The sequence below is a fragment of the Bacillus rossius genome, assembly GCF_032445375.1.
Source record: "Bacillus rossius redtenbacheri isolate Brsri chromosome 4 unlocalized genomic scaffold, Brsri_v3 Brsri_v3_scf4_2, whole genome shotgun sequence".
NCBI lineage: Eukaryota > Metazoa > Arthropoda > Insecta > Phasmatodea > Bacillidae > Bacillus > Bacillus rossius.
In genome coordinates this window covers 40,142,639-40,164,005 of record NW_026962011.1, presented here as the reverse complement: position 1 = coordinate 40,164,005, position 21,367 = coordinate 40,142,639, and the positions used below count along the sequence as shown (strand labels likewise).

The following is a 21,367-nucleotide window of genomic DNA, read 5'->3' as shown; positions in this document are numbered from 1 at the left end:
TTTATTTCACAATTAAAAACAAACCTCATGTCATGCAGTAGAGGTTTCGATGGAAGGTACTGTACTGATACGTGCGCACTGGAGAAGGTAAGGATGGACAAGAGTTTTGGCACCGCTACGCCTGGACATGTATAAGCTCCAAGTGATCTTTCACTCAGCTGCTGAATTTTGCATCCTGGCAGACAACTTGCAGCACTTGCAGATTATACAGGGCCTGCAAAGTGCATTTAACGTAAGTGAAAAAATTTATTTTCACTTTTCAGCCCAGTTCTTTTAAATTGTTGGGTTCATCAGACTAAATGTTTTACTTTGAAAGAGATGCAGTTTCTAGATCATAAGATCAAGAGTTAATGTAATTTTATTAATAGGTAATGAAAATTCAGTGTACCCTCTTTTATCGCGTAATCGTCGCACTCACATAATGGTTGCACCTATATTTTTAGCCGTCAAAATTGGAATAAAAAAACTTCTCGCGCAAACATTGAATTATTTTTGGTCCTGCTATTAGATGCAGAGCGCTTTGTGTAGGTATCTTTTCCGTATAAAACTATGTATTTTAAAGTAGAAATCTAATATTTATTCGGAAATTACCACTTATTTAATTAATGGAAACATGAAGTTGTCTGACATGTAAATTTTCTTTTAAAAACGTTTTTGAATGTTATTATCTTTATCTGATCGTCTGCGTCGCCACGGTGTACCGGTGTAGGTATTTTTTCCTTATAAAACTATGTATTTTAAATTTTAAAGTAGAAATCTAATATTTATTCGGACATTACCACTTATTTTATTAACGGAAATACAAAGTTGTCTGACGTGTAAATTTAAAGACTTTTTAAAAGTTATTTCCTTTTTCTTATGGTCTGCGTCGCCGTGCTCTTTCGAGGCAAGTTACGCTTTAGTTCATGTCACATATTCAAGTGGCTTGCGTTTGCATCACAGTTTGGTTTTTCTATTTAAAGTTGAGGATAGGTTTTTGTTTAATGAATTATTAATATAAATTTTTTGGTGTGCTCTTGTATACTCCAACTTTTTTTAAATAAACGTACTTTCCATAAACAGGTTTTGTTTTTATGAATAACTTTACCTAACAAATTTTTTTTTTTTTTCCGCATAATCGTCGCACCCCTACTTTTCAAACTTGATTTTAGAATAAAATGTGCGACGATTATGCGAGAAAACACGGTATGTGATTCACTTGAAAGACATGACCAAGAACAATCTATTCACACATAAAATTAGATATGCAAAGATAGATAGTTAGTTACATTTCAAGAAAGCACACATTCACAGTGAAGGGAAAAAAAATTATTATTGGAAACAACATAATTAAATACAATGATACAACTCAACATTAACATTAAAAAAATCAAGGTGTAATGATGCCATTTTTAAAACTTGGTTACATTCAAAATTTGATAATAAATAAATGCATCAGTTAATTGCAGCTTTCCTACATAAAAAAAAAAAAAAAAAACAGAACTAGCTTTGGAACAACTTTATCACTGCAAATATAAGGCACTACTTACAACTACTGATAACTTCAGCTTTTTTTTTTTGCAATACTGTCATGTGAAATGATACATGAGTTTACAATTATATTTTTAAAAAAATTTATTGTTAACACTTCCAATAGTCACAAATTTTTTTTATGATAAAAATTTCTCTACCACTCTAAATCTTGCTCACAAACTGTTTCTTCCATCTAGTATAAATATAATAGTGTTTAAATGGCTCAATACCCACCAAATATTTTAAAAAATTACAAGTAATACTGCATTAAAATAACAATACATTTAACTAAAGAACTGATGATTCAATGAGAACAAAACATTCAAAACCTACAACAAAATACATCAAGTACAAATAAAAATTCACGTTACACTTATTGATGATCTCAGTTTCACAAACTGATGATTATTTCCATTTCACAATTTGGTCCGTAACAGTTTACCATAACAAATAAATAGAAAAATATACATAAATGTTTAAAACATGTACAATTCAGTCACTGTTCGCTCATGCTTAGCCACTTCATCGTGCTAATAATGATTACATAAAATAAATTACTTCACAGCTTACAACACACACTCATACCAGACACACTCATATGACCATTCTGTCAAACCAGAAAATCAAAATACATAAGTTATTTACAGTTCTTAAAAGGATTTAAGACACAAATGCTCTTGGTTTACTCAAATTGGCACCCTACAGTTGTTTGATTTTCATAGTTTTGGGTAAAATCTAAATTTGTAATACATTTTTGGATATTTACTTATCTCCAGATGAGCTGATTATGTAAATTAAAATACAATTTTTTAAATATAGTTTTAAATGTGACAGAACCAAATGGCAATACACAATGACTGGTGTAGAGCATTACCTAACTCGTAATTGCAGTTCAGAAATGCCCCAACTGTTTAGTCTCAGGTGGCCTAATGTCACAACCATGGCCAAATGCTTCTATTGGTTGCAAGAGTTGAGCATTCCAGACCACATGACCACATGAGTGCAATCGTAGATACTCCATTCCTTGAGATCCGTCTTCGTTTACATGATCTGTCTCAGTTTACATGTCATTATAGAACGGGCCTTGACAGAGATTCACTATAAATAAGTTCATGGGAATGCCAAAATATTTTAAGCATTTATTTAAAGTAGTGTATACCTATATGCAGTTGATATGGTAATGTAAATGATTAATTTCTTTTATTATATTGAGCCCAGACATGGTAAAGAGCATTTATCATAAGCACTGAAGGTAAGACAGCATTCAAGAACAGATCCATAAAACTTCACACACTTATCATTATAACAAGTACATACACCTATAAAATACTTGTGCAAGAAAGCTTTCTTACATGCCAAGCAATACAAAACGCTACCAAAACACAACGGGGTGACACTGACTATCTAAACAGATAATTTCATAGTAAACAACACAGCAAATCTTTTATAAATAACATTACAGTCTCATAAAAACTCATGTAGCAACTGTCAGATTTATCATGAAAACTTTTCATCCTAAATTGTTTGCTCAGCGTTGAGAACATACCAAACGGCACGGCTGCTACGGTGTACCACTGTCGGTAATAACATTTCACCAATCTGATTATTCCGTTAGAGCTATTTACTAATTTGATATATATATTTTTTTTATTTAACATGTGTTCAACATGAGGCAATTCGTACTTTTAGAAGCAAAAAAAGAAAATGCTGTACATATCTGACTCTGTAGACTAATTTTACGCAATCATTTCGGAACTTTATGAAAAAGTTGGTGTAGGGAGTTCCCTCCGCACATTACTGCTGAGCGACCGGCAGGAGAGGGTGTTCCCGCGGGTGGCAGCACTGGCGGCACTGGCCGCTCACTGCTGGACCGCGGGAGGCTGGTCCTCGTCCTCCGCGTCACCCTCCTCGGGCGGCCGCGTCCACTTGATGAGCGTCTCCGGGGACCGGTACAGGAACACCAGCTTCGCGAACAGGTCCTCCTCCAGCGCGAACTCCCGGCTCTCGCGCACCAGGTAGATGTCCAGGCACAGCTGCAAGGACCACCCCCCCGCCCCCCTTGGAGTCGGCATCCAGCATCGCTCTCCTCACCCGCAGATTAGCTGCCTACTGACCGAGTCTTGCATGTCGCACCAATGGGTGCGTGTACTTACGTACATGCGTTAGAAGTTACACTTACTTTGCATGATAAAATGATCAAATACTAACTTTAATCTTGAATAAAAATAATTAATAAATAAAATATTATAAAGGACTGGAGTGATAATATAAGTACGGTTATAACGTAAGTATAAATCCATTAAAATTAAAAATTTCAAATAAATACTCAGTATTCAATTTTAAATATAAACACGTATAAAAATAAATTATTTAATTTAGAAAAATAAATTTAATTATTTATTAAATAATAATCTAATAATTTACAATGCAAATAAATTATACCTACAGGAACATAACCTCATTTATATAAATACACTTGAAAATACATTTTAAAAGTTTATAAACACAATTTCTATCACTAATATTTACAATTAATAAATTTTTTTAATTATATGGACCAGTACTCAATATCAATCACTAAAGTATAAGATTTAAAAGCACATACATATTTTTTTTTGTATGTAACTTTTTTTTAATCCTGTGAAAATTTTGTTGCATGGTGTGTGTACATTGTAAAAATTCACTCTCATCATTTTTTCATAATACGCCTAAGAAGTATAACTTTAAAAATGATTTAAAAAAAACTATCTTTCTTTGAAAATGTCAAAAATAAATAATTAAGTAATAATATTAAAACTGAGTAATAGAACATATAGCCAAAATTATTAATTCACATATAAAAAACATTAGTAAAGTAATAATAATGCTGATGTTGACAAGAAGTTAAGCCCTAATTCATTCATCAGGATCATTAAAAGTGATGAAAAGTAATGCAATGAGGATGGAGCATTGACTGACAGGAGTGGGAGAAATGGGAATCCCCCAGAAAATACCTACTTACACATTTCTCCTCTTGCGAAAAATTGTGGCTTTAAGCCCGCTGGGAATCAAACCCAGAATGCAGTGATGAGAGGCTAGTGATATGACTACTCGACCCCTGTCACAGGTCCGAGGTTCGATTCCAGGTGCCAGCATTACAACACAATGTGGGGAAAGGGTTCGGGGAGAAGCAGAACATGGTTTAAGTTCGAGAGAATAAGGGGAATAATTTTTTTTTTAAGTCAATAAATATCATCAGTATGTAATGCAATTCCTTTTACAACACACAGTGCAACAGCAGCACAGGAGATGGTAGGACCGTCTTTGAGACGAGTTTGCTAGGTTGTAAGATCTTTTCCAGGGTTCTTGCTTTGCAGTTTTCAAACCTGACAGCATCCCTGCCTAGCAGGGAGGTCACGTTATTGATTCCGTAAGCGTGGTTGCTACAGAACTAGAAAACGGAAAAGTCAGGGAATTTAAAACGTTCAGGGAATTCTGGAAAAAGACAGAGAAATCACAGCATATTTCTGGAATTTATTATTGTGCTAACAAAAGTAAAACAGAAAATACAGCATTCATTGATGGTTAGGCACCTCAAAAAATTTCGGAAATGTTTATTATCACATATTTTAGCTGATTTTCTTTTTTTACATCAATTCTCAGGCTTTTTTTTTCTGTAAATATGTTTTTATGATGAAAAAGTATTTACATATGTTGATATATAAGTTTGATAGCCTTTACTCAATAGTTTCAGGAGAATCGATAGTAATAGTTTGCAAACACGTATTTTGATCTCAAACTGTGCTAATTTTACTACGCAGCTATTTATTATGATGGGTGTGTATCGTCAATAAATAATTCAACACAGAATTGATTTAAATTAATTCTGGAGTTACCGGCTTCTGTGGATTAACAGAGATAAAGTTACAAAGAGTTATTAAAAACTAGCAGAATAATTTTATCATGCATGTGAAATCATTTGCTAGTATTTTCTTCCAAGAAAAGAGGTTTTATCATGTGTGCTTACGTTTTTATATGAAAATGGGACATTTGAACAGTACATACACCTTCTTTTCCTGCAGAAAAAAGCATCAACATCAAGTAGCGCTGCAGAATTGCTCGTGTCTGAAAGGTCAGGGAAATTTGTCAATTCAGGTCTGGAAAACCTAGAAAAGTCAGGGAATTTTGGAATTCCAAGCTTTTAGCAACCATGCCTAAGGGAGCTGAATAAATTACAACCTGCTTCCAGACCAAAGGCATGATTAGTTTGACATCGTCCGGGCCTGCGGCCCCTTTTAAGTCTGATATGCCACCGCCCAAACACCATCCACCCTCCATTCAAACCTCCCGCCTACCCGTGCGTACGTGTGCATGCGTGTGTGCTCGCCCGGCAAGAGGGCGCTGTCGAGCCAGTGCGCCGTACCCCTAAAAACATAAGTATATATAATTGTGTTGTTTGTTTTTATATTCCCTAAGTGCAACGTGACGGCAGATCGGCCGGGAGGGTTTTATGTACTTTTATTTTTAACTAATGTATTAAAATATCATAGCGTTTCCGGACATTCCCGAGGAAACCCGAAGCCAGACAATAATTACGTTTCAATCTTAATAATTATTATTTGTACAATCTTTTCTCTTCATTCAAAAATTGTTACATAATTTTCAATGCACTCTTGTCATGTTAATTTAGTTTCCCGTGGCACGAATTCGCTAATATCTTTTAACGGCAATTGTTTCGGCGGGAGGACGCCATGTTAGTCAAGCGAGCCATGACCTCAGCCCAGTCTTCCGCCATCAACGACCGAGAGCAGACGCATCAGCACTCCGGGGACCTCAACGCTTGTTTTCTCTGCCAAGTAATTCTGTTAACTTTAATTTCGTCTCAATCACTTTCTTTTAGTCCTCGGAGCTACTCTCGGTCGGGGGACTGCTTCATTAATTAGTTTACGGCCAGTCTCGGTCTTTTTCCTCGTACTACGTAATTTAATATGTGACCACGTGGTGGCTCATCACCTATAAACCGATTCGTGCCGCGGGCATTTTGTATAGCTTCAACCGTGTACGTGTGTGAGCTGAATTAGCGGAATAAATCAGGCGTGCAAATTTAACGTATTATTCTTTTATTTTTTATCTGTGTGACCACGTGGAGTGTGACGGCGTGTGGGACGCTTGAGAACCCACTTCGTAGGTAAAAGCGTGCCCGACGCTGAGAGCGGGCAGGAATTAGTGCTAGATGTTTTCAAGGGGGAATATCACGTCTCACATGGGCGATGTCACGCCCTGAGTTAGGAGTCTCACCGGGTCCACGTGCCGCACCACGTGGTGGCACCCACTAACCTTCCACCTTAAAGCCGACCGATCGACCCCTCCCGCGACAAGTTTCAGAGAAGGCCCGTGGCAGCCTTTATTGCACAACTCAGATAATTCAACAGCTGATGCATGTACTTTTACTGACAAACTTATCATAAAGTAGCCATAGAATAAAGAAAAATATTTATAAATAGAGTCTCAATTACACTATTTTTTCTAAAGAAAACATGTACTATTACAATCAATATTTTATAACAACAAACATTAAATCATCATTTAAAATTATTCAAAACTCATTTCAAGAGATTCAAATTAAAATACTTTAAAAAAATATTTGGCATGGCCAAATTTCTTCACGTATTTGAGTTAGTAAATGTAGCCAGCTTAAGTAATATGCCCATACAAAAAAACATTTGATAATATCTCACAAGAACGATACTTCGGCGATTGTAAGTTATTACAAACGGGTGGATTTTCTTGAGACACTCCAGTTTCTCCTATCAAAGCCTACACTCGCTGCTTGTCTTCTTCCTCATCACACATGCATTCTTCAGTGGGCAAAATGACAGATCTGTCAGACTGGGCAGTCAGCTCCTACGAGTGAGCCTTCTCAGGTGGGAAACAACATGAATGCTCATTTCATATGCATGTAAGCACCGCACCTTATTTCAAGCAAATTATCAGAATACTTAGTCTGGACACAGATAAATCTTACGTGAAAATGTACAACCATGTAAAATAAAATTGTATTCAATGACTAAAAATAAAATGTTCATTTTTACAGAATGAATACGAAGAGACAATATTTACACTATGATGCTGACGAAGAATTTTTAAGTACACATAAAATACCATAAAATGTACAACTTATAGTATTTTTATTCTAATCATACACAATAGAGTAAAATTGTGTAAAAAAACAAACTCTACCTACACAACACCTATCAAACTGTGGATGAGTAGCAAAAATTGTTTAGCTAATACAAATGCATGCAGACTTTGTGCATGATGAAATACCTGCAAACGATTAGAAAAATATACTGCCTTACTGTGTAAGGGATTCTTGTGAAACCTAAAACTGAAGAACATAGCACGAATGTTCCCAACACTGCTGTACATGTTGACTTACGTAACTTACCTAACTATTTACAGAATAGTTTTTGCGAGATTGAATTTGAGTGAACATAAAATTACTTTATTGAACTGTCAATTTTAATTTAATCGGACAATTGCCTAATAACAGTGTATTTGTACAAATGAGTGATTTGTGAAGATTTTGCAGTCCAACATCAACTGAAAGAAGTACAATATGTACAAATATGCGACAGTACAGAACGAGAGGATTCCAATGATAATGCACGGCTTGTATGCGCAAGGAAGCGGTCCCATGTACAGACAAGGCAACTACGCCATTTAGCAGACCTACAGCCGTCTAAAAGCCAGAGTGTTTGGTACCTGAAGGATTCTATCCACGTTTGGCATGTCGTCAAACATGATAGTGTTGCAAATTCCGCTGAAGAAACCACGAATTACGTTACTGGCGATAAGGACCATCGTCGTGTACAGACCGATGATTCTGATGACAGATACACAGTCAGACAGCATTATTCACGCATATGACTACAGAAAAATTCTTAAAATTTACCTGCAGTATTCTATCCACGTAAGGCATTTCTTCGAACATAATTCTAAACGATGATCCAACTGCTATACTTTTGATAACCTTAGATGCCACAATCACAAACGCTGAGTACAGCCCAATGATTCTACAAACAAGGAAGAAAAGGTTTTTATCTTGATAAACATAATTACTAGATTATGACCATAAAACATTTTTAAAGCACAATTTAATTAAACACCAAACATTTAGTATGTAACAAGTTTTATATAACTGACATTACTTATTACTATTCAGATAGAAAATAGGTAAAGTAAAAAAAAAAAAATTAAAATATATCATTACCACTGAAACATAAGTATGTATTTTGTTTTCAGTTTTAATTGATGTATCAAACTAGCAACAAAATTTCAAAACTGAGAACTCACCTTCACAGGACCTGCAGAAGAGGAAGTAGGAGATTCATAGGAAGTGTTTAGGTGATTTGGATGACACGTGAGGACACAGTGAACACAAGTCCAACACTACAAAATATGAAAGAGCACAAAAAATTTAAGGATTAAGAAACAAAAATACAAAAACAATAGGTAAAATGTAATTGATTCATCACCCTGCTAAGAAAAACAATGTAGCTTATCTTTGCGATATTTGTGATTTAGTCAAAGCTGGTCCACAGGTTCACCGTTTTAACGAAAGTGAAAAATTACATAAAAAAACTACACAAACAAAACACAATTTTATTTTAATGTTACATAAAATTAGATAAAAATTGCAGTAAATTAATAGCTTCATAGAAACAAACAGCAATATACATGCCTATTCTCAGCAACTACCTGCTTGCATAAGGAACTCTTGGTTCAGCATCTAATACAATATAAGTAGGTATGCTTAACAATGTTTTCTCATCTTTCACCCAGTAACTTATTTCTCTTACCATTGTTTGAATTTCCTTCAGTTTATGCCTAGTTCACCAACTTCATAATCTTACAAAATTAAGTGGAACCGTCACACCAATGTTCACTGCACACCTAGTTTGCCTCAGCACAGAATACTGTCATGCACACATGTACACAAACACATGATTGTAGACAGGCTATTGGAAGAATTAGGGAATGGGAAGAAAACTTCCTATTACCGTATTTACTCGTGTATAGCGCACCCTCGTGTATAGCGCGCACCACGATTTTTGCAACAAATTCCAAAGAAAAAATTTTTTTTTCCCCATAAATAAATTTTACTAACATTTTGTGGTACCTGTACGTGTGAAACAAATGATAATTTAAATTGATGTGTGGTGATGCGTCAGGAAAATACTTAAACTCTGCTGTGTAGACGGAAGATAATGAAGCGCTGTATCGTCACAACTGGTACTTGGGCGGAGGGAGGGAGGCAGGCAGTAACAGAGACCCGCGGAGGATTAGATGACTCACCGGTAGCAGCTGGGACGAGGAAGCGAAGGAAGTGGGAGGGGGAATGGCGACAACATTCTTTCTCTCTCTTTTATTTTACTAGCTGCGTTGGCTTTGTGTAGAGGGGGAGGTCTAAAAATAAACAAGAGACGTGCGAGCTTGCGCGCGCACGTGTGTGTGTGTGTGTGTGTGTGTGTGTGTGTGTGTGTGTGTGTGTGTGTGTGTGTGTGTGCGTGCGTGCGCGAGAGAGACCAGGTTGCGTGTGTGCGCGTGTGTGTGTGTGTGTGTGTGTGTGTGTGAAAGAGAGACCTTGTTGCTTGTGCGTATGTGTGGGGGGCTGGCCAGAAACGTCAACAATCACCTGGCAGTTAACAACTTCCACTCCTCCTCCCTTCCACACCCCCCTTTTTTTTTTTCCGTGTATAGCGCGCATCCTTATTTTTTTCCCTTACTTGAGGGGAAAAAAGGGCGCGCTATACACGAGTATATACGGTAAATACCAGTGCGTATGAAAATAGTTCACTGGAATGTGTAGCCACACACCACACAAAGGAATAGAAAAATATACCTGAATTATTATTATATTTTATTATATATAATTAAGGATCTGATGGAATGTTGAATTTCAGCGGAGCATAATGCCAAGAACTAGAACATCCGTGACAAACGTTCTGTCACACTCGCACACTAAGACAGCTCTCTCTGCTTGAACAGGCAGTTTTATCTACTCCTTTCTCCAACACTGTACAGTTGTGCCAAGAATTTTTATTTTTCCTTATGGATCATTACAAGCCACTAAAATTTGTGAAGTTATTTTGTTGGTACACTGTGATGAAGTTCTATTTGACAAGAAGATGATAACCATGTGCCCTATTCCTAAGGATTTATCTGGAGTGCTCAGATGAGTGGTTAGGTCGCATTCCTTACTCCAACAGGAAAGGACTAAAGCACTATGTCAAATCAGCAAAAACGGTAGACCAAGAACACAGCTTAAAAAATATTTAAGAACAACATGACCAGCCATCTTTGAATATAAATACTTTTACTTTGTCTACACGACACATCCAGAGACAACTTTCCCAACACATCTCACTGCTCCCTGCTCCCATTGTGAGCTATCAGAATATCTGAGTGGAAGAGAAAAGAAGATAGGACAAAGATAGAAAGGGGAAGAGAAATAAAGGGGGAAAAAAAAGTAAATGGTAGAGCAAATACAGAAAGAAGAGCACCAGAAAGAAGTAAATCGCAGAGAATAGAAAGAAAAAGAAAATCAGTCATAAATACGGAAAACAATGAGAGGGATGAAGGGTAGATGTAGAGCTGCAAAGAGGTAGGGAAAGGGTTAAACGTCACATAGCTATGCAAAGAGGCTTTAGCTGAAAGACCTCCACTGTTATACTATGTTCCAAATCATTTGAATCCAGACTCAATGTTCATCAGTTTGAGCTATTTTGATGGTTAGGATTGAACCCTTGACACATTAGTGATTATGATCACCTAAGATCTTGAAAGGAAAAAAAAAGAGAAAAGGAGAAACCAGGTGGGGAATAAGAAAAAAATACAGAAAAAAAAGAGAAAGGAGAGAAAAGAGAGTAGAGAGAGGGAGAAAGAGAGGTGAATGGAACGAGAGAAGCGTCAGACTGAAATACAGAAAAGACAAAGGGAAAGGGAAAGTTTGAAAGTGAAGTGGAAAGATATCAGGGCTGTAAGCATATTCTACAATTGCTGAGTGCAGAACCTCACACTTATCAAGCACATCTGCCAATATAACTGTAGTAGCATTCCATTAATTACAATTTGAATATTTAACATAATACGGCAGCACACAGCATCACACTGAGTATTTGTGAACTTCTAGATTGTACTTACCCTCCTCCAGAGATAACACTCAACCCTTTGGGGAAAGCCTTTTCATTGAACGTGTATATCAGCATTTGCACGCAGTCATTTTTGAAGTACGGCAACTGCTTCAATACGGCCGGCGTTGGATCGGGACAGTTCTCTTCTTTCAGTTCCCACCACAGTTTGCCAACATCCAGGTCTCTGTACAGGTGAATCGATAAGTTGCGATATGCAAGGTCATCTTCTTCAGCTGAAATAAATGAAGTATAATATTAGTATTTTATTTATTTTTTATTAGTTTTAGTTTGTAGTCTTCAAATTTATAAGATATTTGAGAAACATTTTCATTGCCACTTAACCCCTGTAAAAATACTGACAACTCATGTCAAATATATTGAATCTAAAAACACTGATCTATTTACTATCAAATCCAAACATAGGTACGTACTGATTATTACTAGAAAAATAGAATAACACAAAATGAATTGATGTTCATCCAAAAGAAGAAAATTTCAAAATTTACTCAAAAATTCAAGTACAGTATTTACTCGTGTATAGCGCGCCCTCGTGTATAGCGCGCAGCACGATTTTTGCAACAAATTCCAAAGAAAAATTTTTATTTTCCCATAAATAAATTTTACTAACATTTTGTGGTACCTGTACGTGTGAAACAAATGATAATTTAAATTGATGTGTGGTGATGCGTCAGGAAAATACTTAAACTCTGCTGTGTAGACGGAAGATAATGAAGCGCTGTATCGTCACAACTGGTACCTGGAGGGAGGGAGGCAGGCAGGAACGTGACGCGGAGGACTAGATGACTCACCGGTAGCAGCTGCAACGAGGAAGCGAAGGAAGTGGGAGGGGGAATGGCGACAACATTCTTTCTCTCTCTTTTATTTTACTAGCTGCGCTGGCTTTCTGTAGAGGGGGAGGTCTAAAAATAAACAAGAGACATGCGAGCTTGCGCGCGCACGCGTGTGTGCGTGTGTGTGTGTGTGTGTGTTGTCAGCGTGTGTGTGTGTGTGTTGTCAGCGTGTGTGCGAGACCAGGTTGCGTGCGTGCGTGCGTGCGGGTGTGTGAAAGAGAGGCCTTGTTGCTTGTGCGTATGTGTGGGGGCTGGCCAGAAACGTCACCCGGCAGTTAACGACTTCCACTCCTCCTCCCCGCCTCACCCCCCCCTTTTTTTCCGTGTATAGCGCGCATCCTTATTTTTTTCCTTTACTTGAGGGGAACAAAGTGCGCGCTATACACGAGTATATACGGTACATACTTGATACCGCTGTCAATAGTATTACAATGTTTTTGTAATAGATTTCTATATTTCTGGTAAATTATTTTAAACTATTAAACAATTATAACATGGTTCTAGTTTTATTTGCATCAATCTTATGACTAAAATACTGTATCTCGGGGATACCACAAATAACTTAATGATAAAGAAAAGTAAGAGTTAGTACCCAGTTAAAACAGTAATAACATGAGCCTGACTTTGAATAAAATGTTTAACATTTCTATAAAAGTAAGGAAAAAATTGTGGGCTAAGACCATTTTTTTTTTAAATTTCAAAGTTGAAAACGAAGTTGTAGATAAGTTAAGTTTTATATTGCATTAAAAAAAATTACATTGATAGAACTTTTACTGCTTAAGTAGATGCTTTATCAGAACAGCCTGCATACCACACTAAGTGAGAACAATATGGAAGACATTTAGCAAGTTAACCAACTGCCACAGTTGGTAACAAACCAGGTTACTACCCTTCCCATTTGACAGACAGGTTAAAAAACAATTTATTATGTTGTCTCATCATATTCAGTTTTGTAGTTAGGTTTCCAGGCATTATCCAAGTAACAATTTTTTATCCTTTTAAGAAGTACAGTAAACTCCCGGTATATCGCGCCCCGATTGATCGCGGAATCGGGTATATCGCGGGTCAAACCATGTCCCCCAGTCAGAAATGAATAATAATGGAATAAATGGTTGATAGCCGATTAGGATAATTTTGCGTTGTAACTAACAAACTAAGCATCGGGCAGAAAAAAGCCTAGGCGTAGAAAATGTCCGCAGTGAAATTCTAAACAAGATATCTCCGTACATTATTCCTCTATCTTGTAGGGTTTTCAAATTATGGTCCAATCCAGCCCAGTGATATTTTCTGAAACACTAGTTCTTAACGTCGCTTTATCTCACAAATGAAGCATCGGACAGGGAACCCGATAAAGCCCACCGTCCAGCGACATTATCCAGCGTGACTCGGCTGGGGATTGATGTTGGATAGGCTTGGTTGTCGGCAAGCGCTGGGTAGGGAGAGACGAGCCGAGAATATGGAGAGAGGTAGAGATTAGAGTGGGCAGAAACACGAGGGGGAGTGGGGGAGGGAATGTGTTCACGCAGCACACAGGCAGAGCACGAGTCACTTGACTGAGCAGCGTCCCTGCGTACAATGTAAAATCAGGTAGTCCAGTGTTTAAAATTCCACTCCAGAATCTTAATTGGTACTTTACTGGACATCTATATATAAATGTTTGTTACAACTTAAACCTACAGACGTAATATTATTGGGTAATTCATTGTATTATACACGTTCATCTTTTTTCTTTGGTATAATGTTTTAACATTAAATAGTAACGTAAATCAGCTAGCGTATTTTTAATCTTTGCCCAGGAATTCCCAGTGGTCCAATACTTACGTGAACCATACTGTACCACTTTTGCCGTGAGGTAGTAAACAAGTCCCGGAAATGTTTATGTGTAACGGTCTCCCGACCTTTAACCAGAAGCTGGGGAATATAACACTTGCCGATCCGAGCCACACACACTCAGCAACTCGACACAGCATTTGGTGAAATAAGTAAAGACATAGTTTAACATGGTTTTTAATACGGCGTCACTGATTGCGCTAAAATTAAATTGGCACAATTTTTGTTTCCCACACGTGACCATTTATAATTTACTGTAAGCATGGATAATAAAGTTTAACCATTTGACACGATAGACGATTCTTTATTTTTTATTGTACGAATGCTAGAATTGTTTTTTCCTGTATCTGCGGCCTACTTCTGCAAAAGACAAGCTATCTGTAAGTAAATATAGAATTTTTATTTTGTCAATCAAACTCGGTACTTTGCGATTCATATTCGGTTTTAAGTATCACTACGGCCTTTCTTTTTAGAAGACTTCGACCACAGAATCGTGTGTAACCGCACACACTGCACTTACTTTGTTACGGACACTGACAAAGCAGATACTGTGGCTGACACCACGAGACTGGCAGCAGCTTGTGTGCCGCACGTGTGTATGGCGGCGTGTGGCACGCTTGTAGGCCGTGCAACAAACTGTGCGCGGCACGCGGAAAAATAAAAACAATTCAACATTTAATATTTATCTTTAAAATTTATTATTTTTATTTTTTCACCCGCGTTTAGTGAAAACTGCGGATGCTAAGTCCGCACAACGGCGGGCCGTCTATACTGTGCGTGCTTGCCGATCTATTAGAACACAGGCGGTGTTTTATGCCTTTTGACCTTGGTCACATCGAAACATCGCGGTTATGCAACAACGCGGGTAAAAGTTATGTCCCCCGACAACCGCGTTAAATAGGGAGTGTACTGTATTCATGTGTTTGCCACATGTTTAATGATTATAAATTACCTTGTTTCACACTTTTTAAGGTATTCTGACAATTTTTTGCTTTATAGTGAATAAGCCTCTAGATGTTATTTTTACCTGTTTTGTTTGTTTATGTAGTTATTTTTATGTGCTTTCACATGTTTTTAGGATTGCCTGTTTTTACTTTGTTCGTAATTGCACGTTAATGTAACTTTCTTTTTGTATTTTTTTTGTTCTTGCCATGATTCTTTGTCTGAAGGCAAGCAGGTGTAGTGGCTTGCCAGTTGCGTAATAGTTTGAGAGAGACAGAGTTCGGTAGCAGTGAGAAAGGACTCGGAGCTGATGCCATGCACCAGTCCTGACTGGCATTTTTTTCCTGGTATTTTTTTTTTGGTTAAAAATGATGTCACCAGCCTTGGTGATTTTTTCTTGTAATTTTTGCCAAATGAGATTATGGAGCTATGACACATACAGGAGAAACTAAAAAGAAATGGAACTACGATAATAAAAGTCAACCTGACGTCATATTTAAATTATGGAATTTTCTAATACTTTTTCAGACTAGCACAGATATGATACTGTAAATATCTGGTGGCAAACAGGGGCGTAGCAGGGAGGGGGGGGGGTTTAGGGGTTCAAAAAACCCCCTTAGCAACAACTATTTAATTAAATTTCTTATTCATCACTCAAACAAATTTCATATTAAAAATCAACAACATTTTTACCATTACAATATTTAAATTTAAGTACCGAAAACTGCTAAAATAGCACTATTTTACACCTTAAAATCCAAATTTTTCCCCCCTTTTTAATACGGGGGCCATGCTTCTTAACACCCCCCATACACAAATCCTGGCTATGCCACTGGTGGCAAACACAGTAAGTAAATAAACACAGACATCACTAGTGTAAATGCACATAAACAATGCGCCAGGCGTCAGGCGTGAGACCGAGACGCCGGGGAGGACGAGCGACTGTCGAAGCCCGCGCACGCACTCACTCATCATGAGCTGCTTGACAGGCTGCGCGGTGTTGCGGTTGGTGACCTTGAGGAACTTGGGCAGCAGCCGGCTGAGGATGATGGACTTGGAGCTGTTGCCGCTGGGGCTCAGCATGTTGGCCAGGATGTCGCGCTGCGGGTTGGGATCGCCGTGCTCGTCCAGGGCGTTCATCACCCACTCCCGGGTCTCCTCGGCCGTGCCCGAGTACTCCCGGCTGTTGCTGTGCCGCGACACCGTCCACATCAGCTTGAACACCAGCGGGTTCGCTGGAACAACCACGTTCGCTTTTCCTTCACGCAGAACCGCTTCTCTTTCAGGGTTGTGCCAAAATACAAAATATATCAAAATCATAAAATTGTTTATATTAATTTTCTTTAAAACATTGTTGGTAAAGTCACTCAAAGAATTTAACAAAACCAACTAACCTCATCTCTATGAAACAAAACTGCAGATTCAAAATATCAATTTCAGAACTTAAATATTTTAAACATCGTAGAGTTTAGATTTCCCAAAAATATAAGATGCTTTCTACTGCAATATACCTTGGACAAAAGATGACTTTGAATGTAAGAGGAATTACAAATTAAAAAAAAAAACCCTCACAAGGTCAACAACTGATTTTAAACATTATACCCATAAAATGTATAGTATGATCTTGAATAAAATATTTCCTGTAGTTTATGATGATCTAAAATATAAGGTGTCGTAGAGTTTAGATTTCCCAAAAATATAAGTTGCTTTCTACTGCAATATATATTAAATGAAAGATGACTTTGAATGCAAGAAGAATCACAAATTTAAAAAAACCCTCACAAGGTCAACAGCTGGAACACATGCGAACAGATCTGAATGTGAGCCACTCGATTGGTGCCAAATTACAGACTGTGCTAAATCATGGAATGCCACAGGAAAGAATTTCCACTGTACTGAACTTGTCCAGTCCTCACCAGACTTCACTTCAGCAATGAGGCGCTCGAGGTCGGGAGGGGACGCGCCCCACACAGCGGTGGAGTTGCCCCACATGGAAATAACCCCAATGTCTTCAGAGTCGTAACCCGACAAGAACGTCTGTGCGACTCTGTCTTTCTGGTACGCATTCAGCATCTGCTCCCACTGCTGTTCGTTCAACCTGCGAACAGACAATATAGTGCCAAAAAAAATAATTTATTACAGTCTTAAATAATAACTGAAGGCTTACCTTATATAATTTTAAAGAGACAGTTCAGAGTAAAAATTGTGGCTTGACACCACAAAAAAATTGGTAGAGGAGCAATAAAAATATTTTGTAAGAAGCAATGACCGAATAAATTAAAGGTATAGTGAAATCTCATTAAAAAGTAACATCACTTTAATTTATTTCTCACTTTAAGAAAGATATTTCGAAACCCTCCTAGATGTTTTACATTAAATAACTGTTGTGCAATAAGTACTTTCATCATTAAGTAGCACAATTGAATTTTTTCAGGTTCGTTGCAATGGAATATGACAATACACTAGTGACAAAAGTTTCATGCCCAACTGGTAAGTGAGTTTAACATGAACAGTAAAACTTCTCGTGTACATAATGCTAAGCATGCGGACGCTCTCAGGTTGTAACCTGTATATGGAGTTGTTCTGGGCGGACATGCGGTAGACGGGCTGGTACGGCCCGATGTGCAGCGACATGGTGACGTCGTACGGCAGGTTGGGCTGGCCCACGGTGCTGCCCAGCGCAAAGAGCACCAGCGGGAACCAGATGATGCCGATGATGACGACCAGGAAGCCGCCTCCCATCAGGTACTTGACCGTGGGGTTCTTTCTCTCGCCGCGAGGCTGCGGGTACTCGTTCTCCATGCGGCGCGAGCACTTGTGCTGGAAGATGTTGTTGAAGATGTCCTCCATCTTGAGCCAGTCGAACAAGGTCATGGACGTCTCCGTCCACACCCAGTCCATCAGCGCCCTCAGCTCAAACAGGAACGGCACCAGCAAGTATCTGCACAGCATGCATGAGGAACAGCCATCGCGAATGTGCAGGGATCGCAATGACTTCACTCGGGAAGGGAAACGGTAAAAGTCCCTTTTCTTACACAAGTCTTCACAAAATTGAACTCGATATTTTGAAAAGTTTCTGATACACATTTTTTTTTTTGCATTGCTGAAAAACTACATTCCAGAAACAGGATGAGTGAAAAGACTGTATGGGGCAACTTTCATCATAAAAAATTATCAATATTATAAAATATCTGGGAAGCAATGATCATCATAAAAACCAAACACAGGAAAAATGCTCCTCTCACTAAAGAGAATAGGACGCTAGTGTAAGGGTACGGCAGGTGTGGAATAATGGTGGGAGTGAAGGGATCAGACGTACTCCAAGAGCCGACTCACACTTTGAACATGACGAGATTGAGGATGTTGTATCTCTTGCACAGCACATTGCCCAGAATGCGTGTGGGGTAGCCACAGCGGATCTGGTAAGCAGACAACAGCAGGTAGAAACACTTCACCATGTACCACATCTGCGGGGGCAGAGCTGCATTGAACTGTCTGCAACAACAAACATGCAAAAAAAATATATAATACCCAAAAAATAACGAAACCTTCACGTGCAAACTCAGGCTCTAAGCCGTGCATACTCAAAGCGTTCATTCCTATTATGAGATTGCATCCTTAAGTATAAATATAATTCTCTGGTTTTAATCGGTTTCATGAAACACCACCAATAATGTACCTATAACTAAATCTGCAGAAGATGAACCCAGTTCATACCGAAAAGCAATAAAGAAAGAATGCTATTTATTAGGCATCCTTCTTATTTACTTATTTTCTAAATTTGCTTGATTCTATACTAATCTCTTGAGAAAAGGTCAAAAATAAAGGGATTACATTATAAAACACCAAAATGTGATTGGATAAGAATTATAAAACTGTAACAAAGAAATACAAATAAATACATAGTGTAATAATACTGAAATACCAGTTAAATATCAAAATAAAGTATAACGTGAATAAAAAATTGCAAAATTGTTATTCTTGAACATCTTTAATGTGATGAAAGTCAATATCGGTTTATTTATCATAGATTTGAAAGAAAGAAAACACACACACACTATTATCCATCCGGTCGTGTATCTTTAGCTCATGTTTATACTTAGTATTGACTAGATGCATGGGTCAGTAAGAATTTTATTTAAGTGTCATAATAAAAAAAACTGATGTCTAAATTAATGTAAAGTCCAATGAAAATTTTTTGTATCAGGCCTTCAGATTCAAATTTATTTAAAAATACTGTGTCAAAAAGATGGCAAAGATAAAAACACAAAGACTTGATAAGGATCAAAAAATGACTATCGCTTGCGAGATATATAAGTACATATGTAAGATTTATAGGGATATATAAGACAGCATAACATTTTAAATGCACATGTGCACATCGTACTGGCGTGACATGGTTATTCTGTTATCATGACATGATTATTCTGTTATTATCTTTAACGGTTCAGTCAGCAAAAAGCCTGAAATGCAGTCAATTTGGGCTTTTTTCCTCCAGTTTTAGTTAGAAATATTGCTATTTCTTACTGAATCATAAATTTTTAAAAATAAAACATTGCCTATGTTTAGAAGCATATAAATTTATGTTTTTGATTACATTGCAAAATTTCACAAAAATAAAGTAATATGTTGGTAATTAACAGAAAACTTATTAAAAAAAATTTTTTATTAGTTATAAACATTCAGTTTTTATGAAGTTTAGTGCGCTACGTGAAATTCATGGCTGTATGAAAAATTTAAATTTATAATGCAAAATAAACGTTTATAATGTGAACTATATGTTTTCTTGAAACAGCTTCACTATAAACTGAATTAGAGCTGAGTCGATCAGGGAATTTTCCAAGCATGCCGATACTGATCACTTGCGAGTTCAAAATGTAGTACTACGAAAAGTGAAGTGGGTACTTCTGGATTTTTAGGTTATGGTAGACGCTTTCATTTTCAATAATATCAGCTGAAAATTAACCAGCGCAACATGAATCTGCAGGAACGCCGATTTAACTAAATACAGTCAAACCTCTCTGAAATGACCCCTCACGGTTCCCAGGAATAGGGTCGTAATAGAGGGGGGGGGGGGGGGTCATAATAGATGTTTTCCGAAATTTTCAGTTAATTTCAACCCCCCCCCCGCCCATCCAAACTGCTACTCATCAAGAAACCAGCTGTTCAATGGCAGGATGCTGTCACTCACAATGCTAGACGGCTTTGCTTTAAACCCACTTCAACCTTCATGACAAGTCCGTCGCCCTACCGGCCACCTCTAAAGAAAATATGTCAAAAGACAGTTTTATTTTTACTGGTTAGTTTACATGTATGTTTTCTGCTTGCCGTAGTTAAATACACTAGAACCCCGATGTCATGAACCCCAGATTTAACGAAGCAGTAATTTTATGAATACATTCTCGGGAACAGTCAAAAGATTAGAAATTTTGACCAAAATGTGAAAATCAGAAAAAAAATTTAAAAAAAAAAAACGAAATGAAAGATCATTAAAATCTGTTAATTTTAACACACAGCGTATTTTTGTGTCGGCTTTAATACTTCCAATAATGTTCATGTAAGAATAACAAAAAAAATAATGGGACATTTCCTTTAAAAATATGGCAGCTGTAGGTTCTGCAACACGAGTGGGCGCACACGAAGCTCGCCCGGCTGGCTGGCAGCAGCGGCTTCATGACGCATCTCACCCATCCCTCCCTCCTCTCGTTAAAATTCTTCAAGGCTAGCTCATCCCTCCCAGACACACAAAAGATCTAGTGTCCTCCCAACTTCGCTTCCTTTGAAAAATCTTCAGTGAGAAAAAGCTCATTTCACCCTCCCTTCTCCCTTAAAATTGGGCTATTATGAATGGTGTACTAAAGCGGTGAGGGAGGGGTCAAAATATGTCACTTTTCACACCAAGTTCGAGTTCAGTCATCTCTGGCAAGGAATTTACAAGCTTTCTTTCAAACTTAAATATAAATGTATTTTAATAGCAAGGGTCCTATGAAAAGGAACATACCGAATAAAATCAAGCTGCTGTCACCAAACAAAGCATAAAACAGCCCGATGCATGGT

General features: G+C 37.6%; 1 protein-coding gene across 9 annotated transcripts in view; it reads right to left on the bottom strand.

Annotated features, from left to right (window-relative positions):
• Positions 1–1,286: 1,286 nt before the first annotated feature.
• The window catches only part of LOC134542056 (piezo-type mechanosensitive ion channel component-like), a 182,752-nt gene continuing 162,671 nt past the window's right edge, over positions 1,287–21,367 (bottom strand). For 8 of the 9 annotated variants that reach the window (XM_063385911.1, XM_063385914.1, XM_063385918.1 and 5 more), the window contains 7 exons: positions 18,647–18,805; positions 17,877–18,251; positions 17,227–17,408; positions 16,279–16,545; positions 11,698–11,920; positions 8,447–8,567; positions 1,287–3,545 (listed from right to left, as the gene is read on the bottom strand). In XM_063385911.1, the coding sequence (XP_063241981.1) occupies positions 3,372–3,545; positions 8,447–8,567; positions 11,698–11,920; positions 16,279–16,545; positions 17,227–17,408; positions 17,877–18,251; positions 18,647–18,805 (1,501 nt within the window). In that variant the 3' untranslated portion in view covers positions 1,287–3,371. Of the gene's footprint in view, positions 3,546–8,256; positions 8,378–8,446; positions 8,568–11,697; positions 11,921–16,278; positions 16,546–17,226; positions 17,409–17,876; positions 18,252–18,646; positions 18,806–21,367 lie in introns of all 9 variants that reach the window. The other variant, XM_063385920.1, reaches the window with a different exon arrangement.